Source organism: Zootermopsis nevadensis, unplaced genomic scaffold (assembly GCF_977971745.1).
Source record: "Zootermopsis nevadensis isolate Lab colony 2312 unplaced genomic scaffold, Znev_1.0 Znev_ptg000022l, whole genome shotgun sequence".
Lineage (NCBI taxonomy): Eukaryota > Metazoa > Arthropoda > Insecta > Blattodea > Termopsidae > Zootermopsis > Zootermopsis nevadensis.
In genome coordinates, this window is record NW_028259154.1 from 9295449 (window position 1) to 9310012 (window position 14564).

At 39.5% G+C, this 14564-nt stretch overlaps 1 protein-coding gene across 4 annotated transcripts in view; it reads left to right on the forward strand.

Moving 5' to 3' along the window:
• The window catches only part of LOC110832685 (uncharacterized), a 111826-nt gene that overhangs the window by 17386 nt on the left and 79876 nt on the right, over positions 1–14564 (forward strand). For all 4 annotated transcript variants that reach the window (XM_087353562.1, XM_087353565.1, XM_087353561.1 and 1 more), the window contains one exon: positions 1552–1626. In XM_087353562.1, the coding sequence (XP_087209688.1) occupies positions 1552–1626 (75 nt within the window). The remainder of the gene's footprint in view (positions 1–1551; positions 1627–14564) is intronic.

The window sequence follows — 14564 nt, forward strand, 5'->3', positions numbered from 1 at the left end:
TCCTCCATACTAGATATTATGGTTATACTTCTGTAACTGGGTCCCTTTATCCTCTTTCGTGAAAAAGGGGATACAAATAAGTAGTGAAGTTGGTCACTTAGCTGATTTAGATTAAATTTGGTGCGTTAAGTTCCACCGGTCAGGTGAATTTTGTTTTGAACCGTATCAGTATGCAAAACATACGTCTTACTTGAAGCTGAACTAATTTGTTACTTAATTTAATAAATCCGGTTCTATCTTAACTCGATGGAACAGAATCCTTGAGAAGCTGTCAGTCGCTTAGTTTGTCAAGAAATTACCCGTCATTTATGGGATCAAACAGTCCATTATACTTTTTACAATATACCGTCATTGGTTCCTTCTTGAGCGTCATGGATCAAGTTCACATCGTCGCATCCTCATTCATAAAATGAATTGTAATACAGGGTAAGTCAAAAGTAGCTGTACAACTTTGGTGAACTGTAACCGTGTTACCTGCAGCCAAAATGTGCTGATATCAGCAGGTGTCTGTAGAGCGTAACCTCAAGTTTCGTTTGTTTGTTGTAGTTCTTCACATTGCCGCTGAGAACGCTTGTGAAATGCGGGGAAAAAAATGGAGACTTATAGTGGCGATGAAAGAGCACAATGTGTGTTGTGGTTCGAACAAACGAATCCTCTTCCGTAATTCTCTAAGATCGTTGGGTAAGGGTGGGTGGTAAACGTGATCCTTAATATATCCCCACAGGAAAAAAATCTGCTTGTGTGAGATCCGGTGAACGAGGTGGCCAAGCGATTGGACCTGCTCACCTAATCCACCGACCTGGGAAGTGGAGATCCAAACATGCTCTGACATCTGTATGGAAGTGAGGAGGTGCACCGTCTTGCTGAAATTAAGTTGCACTCATCGTACTTTGATATTCTCCTACTAGCTTAATTTTGTTCATTTTATAAATGTGCAAGGATTACATTAGCAATCTTACAAACCAAAGTACGATGATTTGAGCGGTGTGTTATCAGACCTCCCTAACTTCAATGGCCTCGACTGACTCAGGATAACTTCGGAGGACATGGATTCCTATTCGAAAGTTGTTCTCTCTGAGTCCCTCTATACGCTCCTTCAGTTTGGCCCTAACCTTTTGAATCACCCTGTATATAATTATGTTGTTATCCCTGCCAGTAGCTCTTCTGTATTTACAGTAAATTAACACCAAGACCAAGGAACGATAAACAAATTTCGGAGAATACTTTTGGAACTTGAGTACTCCACAACAGAATTCCAGATCAGGTCATGGTTGCATAACCATCATTTTGCATCTCGAGTGAAGGAAATGCCACTATGAAAATTTAGGTTATGTTTGTTTGTATTGGTTTTGATTTATTTAATGTACTGGCATTCGTGAATAATCAATTCATTTGAGTCAACTTGAAATCCATTATGTAAGAAATGAAAAGGCGTTGTACGTCCCGATATCAAGGGCTCCATTCCGGCAAATGACCTCCTCCAAACCCCCACCCCCACCCTCGCCCACGTGTTTCTGCAGGTGAAATTAACTACGTACATCTCGTTTCCAGATCACTGAACTCCGACAGCGAAATACAGAGTTGGAGAGGCAGCTGATTGTAGATGAAGGAATAGCACAAAATACGGTAAGGTTCACGATTTATTATTTATTTTCTCCTATTTATAACTTTTGTTGGGCAAGGCCGTGGTCTAGGCAACACGGAGTTTTCCTCCGGGGGCTTCCCCGGTTTCTCCGTGGCATCCCAACAATTACTCCATTCACACACAGAATAAGGCAATGGCAAACCACTTCTGGATCATCTGCCAAGAACGTATATGAACAGGTCCCAGTCCGAGAAAAGGATGGAAGGATCCTGTTCATATGGACCTGTCGTCAGACAGAACACTAAATAATAATAGGATGAGGTGGTCTAGCGGTTAGAACGCTGGCCTTGTAATCCTGGGGTCTCGGGTTCGATTCCCTGCGGTGCCCGAATTTATAACTTGTGTTGGGCAAGGCCGTGGTCTAGGCAACACGGAGTCTTCCTCCGGGGGCTTCCCCGGTTTCTCTGTGGCATCCCAACAATTACTCCATTCACACACAGAAGAAGGCAATGGCAAACCACTTCTGGATCATCTGCCAAGAACGTATATGAACAGGTCCCAGTCCGAGAAAAGGATGGAAGGATCCTGTTCATATGGACCTGTCGTCAGACAGAACACTAAAAGAAAAAAAATCGATAGCTGATTTTCTGTACATGTATTTTGAACGCTAAAAGCAGGTTCATTCCCCGTTTCGTGCATTTTATAGCTGCTTTTACGGTTTTATATCACGTGATTTTGTTCGAGGCAGCAGGAAACAATGAAGAATTCATTATTTGCCCATTTTGGCGTAGATCGGGTTTATACCATAACAGTGTTAAGGAAGATTTTTATTTGTAGTCCTTGTGCTCGTATGTAAAGCTCAAAAATTATATGAAATGAAAGTGGTGTCTCTTTACTTGTTAATATTTCTGCTGTGGTGACCTATTTTAAATATATTGAATAATTGTAATAGACAATCAGTAAAGTTGGAAGTTTTATGTAAATTTCATTTGTGTGTTGGTCATGCAAGGGACATTGGTGATATCTACAAATTTTAAACTGTAATTACTTAAAATTTAAAAAATTAGAATCATTGTATGTGGATGAATTGATTAATACACTTTTTAATGTAGTCGTATGTAAAATACGTATTAACGTAGAACCATGATAAATTTTCCCGATATCTTATGGTATAATGGAGTTACTGATATAATTCAAACGATATTCCAAAATAATTGTAAGTCTCGATGATATTATCCAAGCTTATCAGGTACATTTCTGCGATATAATTGAAGGTCTACTTATAGGTTTGTTTGGTCTGTTTATTTTTGGGGACGTACCTTCACTAAAAGACTGATGAAAACATTTAAAGAAATGGACAAACTTATTCTGAAATCAATTGCTGCCGTATTTTACGTGGGTGGAGTGTGTGAGGAATACCACAAAAACTCTCAGTCATGATAGTCTGTCTCCGAGCCGATATTTTAACTCGGAACCTCCCGAAAAAGAAATAGGAGCTTCTTTCGCTGTGTTCCGTTACTTTCATGACATTTGCACGTTTTTTCCCTCCATGTATGATAATATATTCAAAATTTAGGTATATCACATATTCCAGTATGTGTTCCTCCGTTTAACTTGTACATGTAAGACTTGAGGTTCTCACAGCGGTGAGTATGAAGATTTCCGTCTTCTGGGTTGTTGCGCTGTGTAGTCTGGTCGATGTTTACCAACGTTTCAGAGGTCATACTGCCTCCATCATCAGGGCCTGATGACGGAGGCAGTATGACCTCTGAAACGTTGGTTAACATCGACCAGACTACACAGCGCAACAACCCAGAAGACGGAAATCTTCTAACTTGTACATGTCCTTGAAGTTTGTTTCTTAATCGGTTATTCGTCTTTTGTCATTGTCACACATGTATCCACGTATTTTGTATGGTATTGTCAAATATGGATTCCTTGGCATTATTTTCCAATACTTTTCTTAAATATTTGTATTTACCTATTTGCTTTATTATTCCTTTCGTGAAAAGTTGTGACGATAATAGTTCTTTCAGATTCCATAACAAATTTCTTGGTCAGGTGATAATCGTCAGCTCATTGAAGGTATGCATCGTAAAGTGAAATTCTGTTAAATGAGTCTTTAGAGTAGGGAATAAAAGTCTAAGGCCAACAGCCTATTGAGATCTGCATGTGTCAGCTGTGTCAATGGCAGCTGTGTTCCCTCATGAGGGCAAGCAGATGGTGTTGGTCTCAGCACTGCAGAACCATACTAGCAAGCCCTGATGTACCAAATATGACAAAATAGAAAGGGATATTCAATGAAGTTTGATTTCAACATCAGGGAAAGTTAGGGTAATATTCCAGCGATGTTCCAAAATTAAATTCTCCCTGAAACTTTCAAGTATAGACGTCCAATATCAAATATAATCGAAATCCTTATATATTACAAGATTTGTGATTTCCATGACGGTGAAAACGTCTTTGGTCTTCTGGGCTCTAACACTCTGTAGTCTTGTTCGAGGTCAACATTGTTTCTCCGAAACATTTCGGACAAACCTTGATATTCACCTGCAAGACATTGATGCCACGAGCTAGAAGATCTCAGTCCATATCCTTGTAATAATAATAGTAGCAGTACAGAATGTCCCATTTTACGTGGAACTCGCCACTGCAGCGTTTCACAGCAGAAAGGAGCCAACTGGAGGCAAATGATTTAATGGTAACCCAGAATATGGCCGTCGCATTGGTTTCAAAGTTGTGGAGGACTTCTGCAGTTTCGGAGATATAACGCGTGGACGGACGAATATACGGACTTGTCGCATGTTCTGTATGCGTTCTCTTTGTGCAAAGAACGGAAGATCACACAGTACGCGTGCTTCTTAAGGTGTGTCGGTAGGAGACATCGATGTAGCAAGACATTAAAATTGAAGTTACTTATTTTTAGAGGAGACAGAGGCTATTCGCTTCACCATTTCCGTGTATTGAAGCCGCTGTCGCTGAACTAATTTTGGGTGTAATTAGAGATTTATTAAGAAAGTTTATCTTATGATTTGCGCTAGATTATCCCAAACTGTATCTTCATTTGCAGTTTCCGACAAAAATTCTTGTAATCATTTATAATTTTTCCCATGCGTGCTGCACACTCATGTCTCATCGGCCTTGGTTTAATCGCTCTAACGATATAAACAGATTATGAAGATCGTCGTTATGTAATTCTCGTAAGCCCTTAGTTTCTTCAGGCAGGATGGGGAGGAGTGTCCGATGGGATTATGGTGGCAGCTTTTTGGTCGTTGCTATACCATTTCCGTTGGCCCCTCCTCCTTCTGCAAATATAAATAGTTTCGTAGTGTGTTTGAATCGCGTTATCGCTGGAAACGGCACACCTTCCAACCCAGAGCAAGCAAACATGCATTCTTTCGTAGCCCATACGCCAAATTTTGTGTCCGTTGAATCACCGCGTTTTCTGTTTGCGAGACGCCCGGCCTAGTTGATAACTGTGGCAGGCTGATTTGCAGAATCGTTCTCGTTAGGAAGATTTCTTTAATCGACTGTCTATGACAATCTAAATTAGGAGTTGTCCCCATACGTAGGTCTGTTGTACAAATCAAGTGTGTTCTCGCGGACACCGGTGAGGTTTCTTACTGACACACGTGGAGCTGAGGCCGTCTGTTGTAGTCTTTGGTGGTTGTCTTCGGTCGTTGCGTACTGCTCTGTGAAAACCTAACCTAACCTCACTGTTTATTACATCTTGAGTTCGATCTTGTCCCTGTGACCAGCCGTGATTGTAAGGTGCGTTGTTTCCTTTGTTCTTCCAAGCATATGCTAGCAGGACGCATTTGACTTCGTCGAAACGCAAAGCGACGCGGGTTATTACAAACATTCTTCTCTTATTCAAGCAGTGTTCCAGATCCTAGGGATTTATACGGGTTTAATAGACAACGACCTGTTACTTCCACATTCTTCATAATTAGTCGTAATTAATTATTTCGCCGTTTTATCCGATGCTCGAAAGCAAATACCCATTAATAATTTTTTTTAAAAAATAATTCTTTCATTTAGAAATTTACGTTGTTGGATACTATTTTTGTTTGTGGGATTTTTAATTTGATGTCGTATTTTATTCTTAATTTATTAATATCATAAACTGAACTGATATTTTCCCTAGTTTTTTTTTATTAGACTTCCGTATTATCCAACATTTTCGATTATCCGACCGTCCTTCGGTTCCGTTTAGGTCGGATAATCGGGACTGTATTGTACCTTATTTCTTCTCATATTCATATTCTGAAAGGTAAAATTGCAGAAAAAACATCAGTTACAGAACATCGCTGTCGATTAGTTACAAATTTTACTTCTTATTCGGCAAGGCCCATTTTCAGATCTCTACACGGAGACCAGCTGTCCTGACTTTTTTTGTGGTTTCCTTAGTCCCTTAAGGCAAATTCCGTAATGGTACTTTAAATTAGGCCACGACCACTTCCGTTTACATTAAAGTCATTATTCTATAATCATTGTTAAATGAACCGAGAATAAATAAACACTAGAGTTTTACTAAACTTTTGTAATAGTTTCTAAACACAAAATCTGTCGGTGTATTAATCGTTCGTTGCTGTGGCAACTTAGAAATTTAACTTCAATCTAATATCCAGATTTGTATGGTAGCTTCTACTAAAATATTAACAGAAATGAAGATTTGTTAAAATAATACGACCCAGTGAAATTTTTAGCAGATGGTTAGAGGGCAAGTGTGCATAATATCAACGCAAATGCTGTTTTACGTATATTCAGTTAATCTCTCTTCTGTCTTCTCAAATTTTCACTTGTGGGTCCATACAGGGTGATTCTATGTAAGATTTGAAGTTTTCACGGCGGTGAGTCTGAAGATGGCTGTCTTCTAGGTTGTTGCTCCGTGTAGTCTGGAAGAAGTTTACCGACGTTTCAGACGAAACATCGCCCTGATGATGGAGACAGCAAGGACCTCTTAAACGTCTGTAAACTTCTACCAGACTACACGGCACAACAACCCATAAGACAGCCATCTTCAGGGTGATTCTATGACGTACAGTTTTTAGTGATGAATTTTACGTCCAAAAACAACGATTTAATATCATACAAACGTGGGTCCGCAGATCTTTGGTTTTCAAATTGGGGCTCTTCTTAGGTGCTGAAATTTGACGCACAAAGCGCCTGGAGAGCGTAGCAATAGACGTACGCACATTGCGCGGTTGTACGTCAAATTGCCTACAGTACAGTGGTGGCATTATTATTATTATTGAAACTTCGTACGCAGAGCATTATGTGCACGAGATGTTGTTGACGGACAGTGTGCTGTGCAGTAAGTAGGTGGTACTGTCTGTCTAGCCCTGCTGTGTCTTTAACAGTTACTCTCACTATAGTCTTCATCCGTATATCTGACATGGTCATGATATTCAGAGGAAGGGTAGTGCAGTTCGCGCCATCTGTTTTTGTCCGTCAAATTGCATCATGTAAGAATTGCTGTAAATTGTAAACTAAGAATTTGCGGACACATGTTCACATGAACTCACCACTTAAGTGTGTGTGTCTAATACGGAATCGCTTGTATTATCTGGACGTAGAGGTTTGCCCCATTTAACACCTATCTTCCGTAATATGGCTTTGCCCACATGAAATAATAATGGCGATAAACCATTTCCCCCGCGCATAATCTTGTTTAATTGACATTTCCGATTATTTCTTTCATCATTCTTTGTCAATGCCGGTACCTTCAAGATAAGATAACACGTTGTGTGATCGTGGCTTCCTTTAGAACTAATAATGTATGACTGAGGTGCAAAGTCAACAGGAGGGTTTAATATTGCAGGAGATACGAGATTTTCAAGCCTCCATCTGTTGGTGCAATATGTTGCCAAGCACGCCCCGCGTGGTAACTAACTCGCTTAAATTGGTTTTCCTTTGGAAAGTTGATTCCCTGCAGTTATTGAACCAGAAATTCGTCGTTGTTGCATAAGCCTGCCAGTGAAATCTCTTCTGGGTTGATTCATTTCAGATCGCATCTTGACAATCTAAATCTCTAAACATCCATCCTAATATTATATTTGAATTCGTACTGGGCATTTCAAGTCGTCTTTTCGCATTTCCAGACCAGACTCTGTATTTATTTATGTCTTCAATTATTTGTTTTTGTTTTCCATTAAATTGAATCATTCATGACTCAGTCGCCTTTACGGATTGATGTGAAAAGTGTATAAATTATTGTTACTAGTATTTACCTGACGGTGTCGTCTTATGAGGTTTCCTAACTAAAATTTTGAAACGTTTCTTTGTTTCCTCGTGCGTGCTTAACTCTCTGCCCATATCATTCTCCTTCGTTTAATCACTCCTGCGGTGTTTTATAAAGGTACAGCTGTGAAGTTATGTGGTCTAGTTAAGGGTCATTAGTAAATATTGACAGTTACTGAGCTGATCAAAAGATTTGCTTTTATTACAAATCTTGAGCCACCGTCATCACAAAAGCCCTGCGTTGTGTCCTATCTTTAACTATCCTCACATTCACATAACTGATATCTTTGTTATGATGCATTAACACTTATGTTTCGCAAGCTATCTTCTGCAGTGAGGTTTTCCGTCAGAAATGTTCCACGCATGCCCTGTTTGTCTTTTGTTATATATATATATATATATATATATATATATATATATATATATATATATATACCCTGGTTGCCTTGCCCTTCTTGATTTAAAATACTGATCCCTCTACCGGTTGTGAGTGAAGTTGTTCGTCTATGTACTTTTTGTGTTTAGTCTCCAAGCTATTTTCCCTCGACACTCGTGTAAAAGAAAGGTTTAAACATTATTGTACATGGTGAGTGAAAGACTTCACGGCGTCACAACCCAGAATCTCACACACTGCCGTGAACATCTTAAATTTGAACTTTCTAGCCCTTTATGACATTACGATGGTCTTGACTCCTTACGGGAAAGTATTATCATTGAACAGTCTATCTTGATAAAAAAATGTACAGACTTCATTGATTACAGAGAATGTCTCAGTCTTAAGATAAAAAGGAAAGACAGTGTGGCCTGTAACTTATTGTAGATAAAGTTGTCTGAAAATAATTAGGCATTGGAGTAAATTAGAAGTAGGGTTGTGGACAGTAAGTGGCTGAAAGCCTCAACTGAGAAAAGTAGCTATCATCAGATCTGTTACTTGTTTGCCAAAGAAATATTGTGCGTTCGCTGATTAAGTTGTACCTAACTGTTACTTCCCGGCTGGAACTGCATGATTCACCGCCAAGCGCTTTCAGGTTTTCCCGATACGAGTCAAATATCGGTCTATAAAACAATAAAATCAACTTACCTTTCCTGGAGCCGGGAAGTGACAGTTGCGTTCAACTTTGTCATTGAAAGCGCGGTGTATGAAGACACGAATTTGCGTGCGAAATATTCTGTACTGATCGGTCATCTTCCTTGCATCCAGTTAGCATGTCAGCTGTATACGTTGTTTCATGATTGATTTTGATTAAATTTAGGGGCGGCTTTTTAATCCAGTGTCCTGCAGAGATGAACGCGTAAGTTGGCCGGCTATGTTGAGTCGATGAAATGTAGTTCAAAGGTTTGTTCACCCCTGTCATGTATACTGCCGCCTTGGCTCATGAGTTCGAATTCCGTTGGCATCTCCAAGTCAGTTCGTTACTCGTGAGTGTCCAGACACGTGAACTGCTGCATCGCGTCTAGAAATGAATCACGCTGCTGGAGAGAGCAGGTGTTAAAGACACTTGTTGCTTGTTCTGTGTCTTTATTTTTCTGGCTTTCGTCCTTTGTTCTTTCTGTCATTCATTCACTCTTTCGCTTTCTTGTGTGTTTTTCCTGTTTCGTTTTTTTTTTTTTTCATTTTCCATTTTCCGTCTTTCTATTTACATCCTTTCTTCATTATCTCTTTCTTTCCGTGTGTTCTCATAGTGTTTTCCACATTGAATGCGTTAGTATTGCTCCTTTGCATGTTTGTTTTAGAATATGTCGCTTCTTGTTTAATTTCTTTTGTCGAGTTGTTGAAGTTGTTATTATAGTAGTTTCTTCTCCTTTTAAGAAGAACAGTATTTTTGAAACACAGTGTAAAGTTTCAGCTTCGTGGAATTCTCTGTCTGGAAGGAGAAATTCTCGGAAACGAAGTTGATATTTGCTCTCTTATCCCGATTTTTCAACTGGAGTCGGAAATTTCAGTTTGAGAACCGGTATTCTATTTTTTATGTATAAATCGGTCCTTGTCTCAGGTAGAAGGGTGAGAAGAGAAGAGGAGGGTACACGTTACAGGTATAAGAGCATGGATGTTGTTTCCCGTCGTATCAACTGGTTGGTGGGGTTATCGTGATCCTTTGTTTGTTCAGGTGCGAGGTTACGAGTGAGTTATTTGTAACAAAGCCTTATTACTGTGTCTAGAATGACATGAAAGCAGGAACTATATGGTATAATAGAACCACGACATTCCAACTGTGCCACACGAAAACCTACTGTCGTATTCACAATTTGAAAGTGCAGGTGAATCTCGTTATACGCGCTTTTACTGTCCGCGTTTTTTTTTTCTTCTCTCCATATGCTGCTTTATTTCAGTATTATGACGAGCATCAGTATCCCATCCGCGGCCAAGTGTTAAAGCCACATACCTGCGTCGAACCTTCTCCAGGCTTGTCACGGAATGTGATGCATCTCCGAGCTGTGACGATTGTAATACGTTTCTCGTTTTACGCGTGTTTATTATACGCGGCGATTCGCTGAGACTCAACCCCCGTTTGTAACGTGAGTCATCAGTATTTGAATCTACTCTTTGGTTTTTCACTCCAAGACTTAGCGTAATAGTAAAACCCGTTTCTGGCTTCCCATTCAGATGAGCTCTGGGATCTCTTGGGTGGTTCTTCCACGGTAGTTAAACTACTAGAGTTAGAGATATATTTCCACTAGTATCATATCTCCACGTCTTCATTACACCCTAATAACGTAGTTTAAAGTGCATATTATCGTTTCCTACACCAGTTGATCATTACCTGTTCATATTCTCTGTCTTCCAAGTTACGTGCTTTCAACAACTTCCACCTCCAACATTCTGTATATATTTCTTGTTTCTGCCGCCCGAATTACGTGTATACCCCAGGCGTCCTTGCTCATTATGTATTTTGGTGCTAGAAGGAAATTAAGCTTGTAATTCTAGCCGCGTTATCCTGGGTAAATAAACACTGGTATTCATTGGACAGCAGACTGGCTGTATCTGACAGTCGGTCGGAATATGAATAAGAGAAAAATGCCTACTGGCTAACGCACTAGTCATAACACGTCACTTTTCCTAGGTCTCCCAGGTGTCTGATGTTGCTGCAGACACGTTTGAATCATTGCCAGTATTTTACAGCTATGTGTATTTTGTCGAATTAAAGTGGCGTTGTTTAACTTAAGCACAATACAGGGATACGGCATTGCAGTAAAAGTAACCATTCAAGGAACATGTATTTCCATTAAATCGTGGCTGTGAATAATCATAGCAGTTGATGCAGTACTCAGTTCATGGTTTCACTGTTATTGTTGATCGGTTTCATAAAGACTTATGTGTACTGCAACAGCCCGGTTATTAAATAAGTATTGTACTGTTGTAATTCTACTGTTTGCTACAGACTGCCACGGAACATTGATCGAAAGCATTACGCTTTTGATGTACTAATAATTGTAGCAAGTTTTAGCCCTTAGAAACTATAGTTTATTATTTTATTTAGTGTTCTGTCTGACGACAGGTCCATATGAACAGGATCCTTCCATCCTTTTCTCGGACTGGGACCTGTTCATATACGTTCTTGGCAGATGATCCAGAAGTGGTTTGCCATTGCCTTCTTCTGTGTGTGAATGGAGTAATTATTGGGATGCCACGGAGAAACCGGGAAGCCCCCGGAGGAAAACTCCGTGATGCCTTGCCCAACACAAGTTATAAATTCGGGCACCGCCGGGAATCGAACCCGAGACCCCAGGATTACAAGGCCAGCGTTATAACCGCTAGACCACCGTGGCTATATAAACTATAGTAACAGATCGAAATGATTTTTGTTTAGAAATTAATATAACTTTCCGGAAATGCGTATTACTGTTCATATCAGGATCTTTTGTTTAATTCTGTCTGAAAACATGAAGATCAGTTCATGCCATGAACTTGATGGCGTACCATCCACGCCAGACAGACCGAAAGACGGAGAACATTGAAGGAAATAAATATGATTGTCTTTTGGGATCGTTCGTTCTGTAGTCTGGCAGGAACTAAGAGAAGTTTCAGAGGTTCTTAATGCCTCCATTATCAGGGCATTGTTTGAGGCAGGAAGTCGTGTTTGCGAAACGCCGTTTTGTAGCGGCAACTTCTCTGGCAGGAATGTGAGGCGTGTGGCCTAATCAGAGGCTCACTTTCGATATGGCTATATGGCTCACATGGTTGTATTGTTTATATTCAGCAATTGTTTTATTCATTGGGGGGGGGGGGGAAGTGGTATGTGTACATTGTTTATTTCTGGTTCTTACAAAAGCTTTGTAATTTTGTTTAATTATGATCGTTGTTCTTGAAGTGTACCACATAATTATGTCTCCATCTGTACCAAAAACAAAACTGTGGAACGTGAAAGGACAGAATACGGTGTGTGAATAAAGAAATGCAGGGTCGATTAATCGATTACACGTTTCCCTGTGCGAGGCTAGAAGCAGAGAACGCCGTGCGAACACGTTCCTCCTTATCTACAAAGAAGCTCAGTGATTGTGTTGCTTCAAGTCAACAACCTTGGAGTTGGCTTACATATGTGCACTGATATATATAGGGGATGTCCAAACTCGTCTAGCAGTCAACTTGCGTACCCCCTTTTCTCATGCCGATAAGGCTCAGGGGAAGTGGGAGAGACTCCGAACGTCCGTGTTTTACGAGACCGGATTTTGGACGTTCGCAACCCTGTGGAGCGTCTTTTAAAATCGGTCCGTCAGTCTGTCTGCATGAAGTAACTTAGGATCGGATAAACCGGTTTGAATAAAACTGGTTTTGTAAACAAAAAATTCCGAAAAATTGTCGAGCTGTTTTAGTTTAGATAGGACAATGTTAACGACACTTTACACAGGAGCGTTAAGATTTGCTACATGTTTTTTATACACGATCGAGTTTTCTGGCTGCTGCGAAATGGGGAAATCGTACACTATTTACCATTCCACATTTCTTGTTGAAACTTCAACTATTAAATTATACATTTTCAGATCTACAAATTTTAAACGCTTTTCTTTGTGTTAATTCATTATAAAAATACAAAGAAACTAATTTCTAAACTAGTGAATTCGGCAAGACGCACAGAACTGTTTCAGCAAGAAAAATTAGTGCTGTTCACCTGCCATTTTCATTAATCGTTGGTCGTGTATCGATATTCTTTCTTTCCTTCTTTATTTCTCTCTGGCGTTTTTCTTCCTTTTTCCTTTATTTATAAAAATAAATTTAAGTAATAATTCAATAATAATAATAATTCAGTGTACTTCTGAATATTTTACCTAAACGGGCCGAAGGACGGTCGGATAATCGAAAGTTTCGGATAATACGGAAGACTAATAATGAGGGTAAATATCAACTCACTTTACGATATTATTGAACTACGAAAAAATTTCATAACGAAAGATAGTATTTGACGTAATGTAAATTTGTAAATGAATTTTAAGAAGTTATTAATGGGTATCTTATTCTGAGTCTCCTTCCTTTTCTTTGTGGCAAGGTCAAGCCATCTCCTGAACAGTAGTACGTCTTTGCAGCTGAGTTTAAAATGCAGAAGGTGCGTTTGTGGTGGGGGAGTGAGATTCATCCCGTTACGTGTTGGGTTTACTATTGGTAAAATGGACCGTTCCGACACGGCATGTTGAATAAAAGTGAAGGTCGGATAATCGGGACATTACTGTAAATAAATACAATATTTCTCCAGTAAATCTAATAATAATAAATGTATGTGTGTGTGTGTGACCATTTTGTTTTCGATGTGTATGATCTGAGGCCGCTGTAACATTGGAATCGTTGGTTTGAATCCTGTGCGGAGCGTGGATTATTTTCGTGTTTCGCTGTTTTGTAGTCATGTGTACGTTGAGCCTTTTCGATGGGACGATGTTCCGTCCAAGGCGTTCTGCCGAATGTCCAACGGAATGTTTCAGAATCAGAACAGACGAAACTGCCTGATATCTTGATAGCTGTGTTAGATAAGTGATGCGGATAATAGGAGTACAAATGCTAACAAAGCCTTGACGGTCTTTGCAATACTTAAATCCAGAGTGCCGCTTTGTTGTCAGGTTTATGCTTTCTTAACTCGTTACAAAATTGTTATCAACGTGTTACATGGCTACAACGATGCTCGAGCCTTTGTTTCTTGCCGACTTTATGTGTTTGAAATGAAAAGCGTGGAGCCTTCCTGTAACACCTTGGGTATTATTTTTTGTTCCACTGATTTGGAAAAAGACGTCGCATTGGCAGATCCTTGTTGGGATTCGAAACTTGACTTACTCAGCTATTACTGGTGTGTAGATGGTGATGATAACATTAGTGATTGTCATGATGATAACAGCGTAGACGGAGGTGAACTGGTTCAAGATCATTTCTTTTGAGGAGCTTTAGTGTTAAACCTGAAGTTGATACCAGTATTACCAGAGTTAATTACTTTGATAGTTAGCAAAGACTTTTATTAATTTAAGTCTTGCTTCTTCTTCTTCTTTCCTTGGTTTCTTTTTCCTTTGTTCCCGTTTCTTGCTTTCATTCTGTCGTCTTTAATTTTATCGTTCTTTCCTTTTTAGTAATATATTTCTTCCTTTTATGTTACCAGCGTTTTTTCTTTGTATCTGTCTTTTTTACTTTTATTTTTTGTTATTTTCCTCCCCGTCTTCCGTGCTTCTCTTTCTCCGCATCCTTTCTTTATTTTTGTAATGTTTCTTAATTGTTCTATCTTTTTCTATCGTGCTTTGGTACTTATCACGTACAGCCATGTGC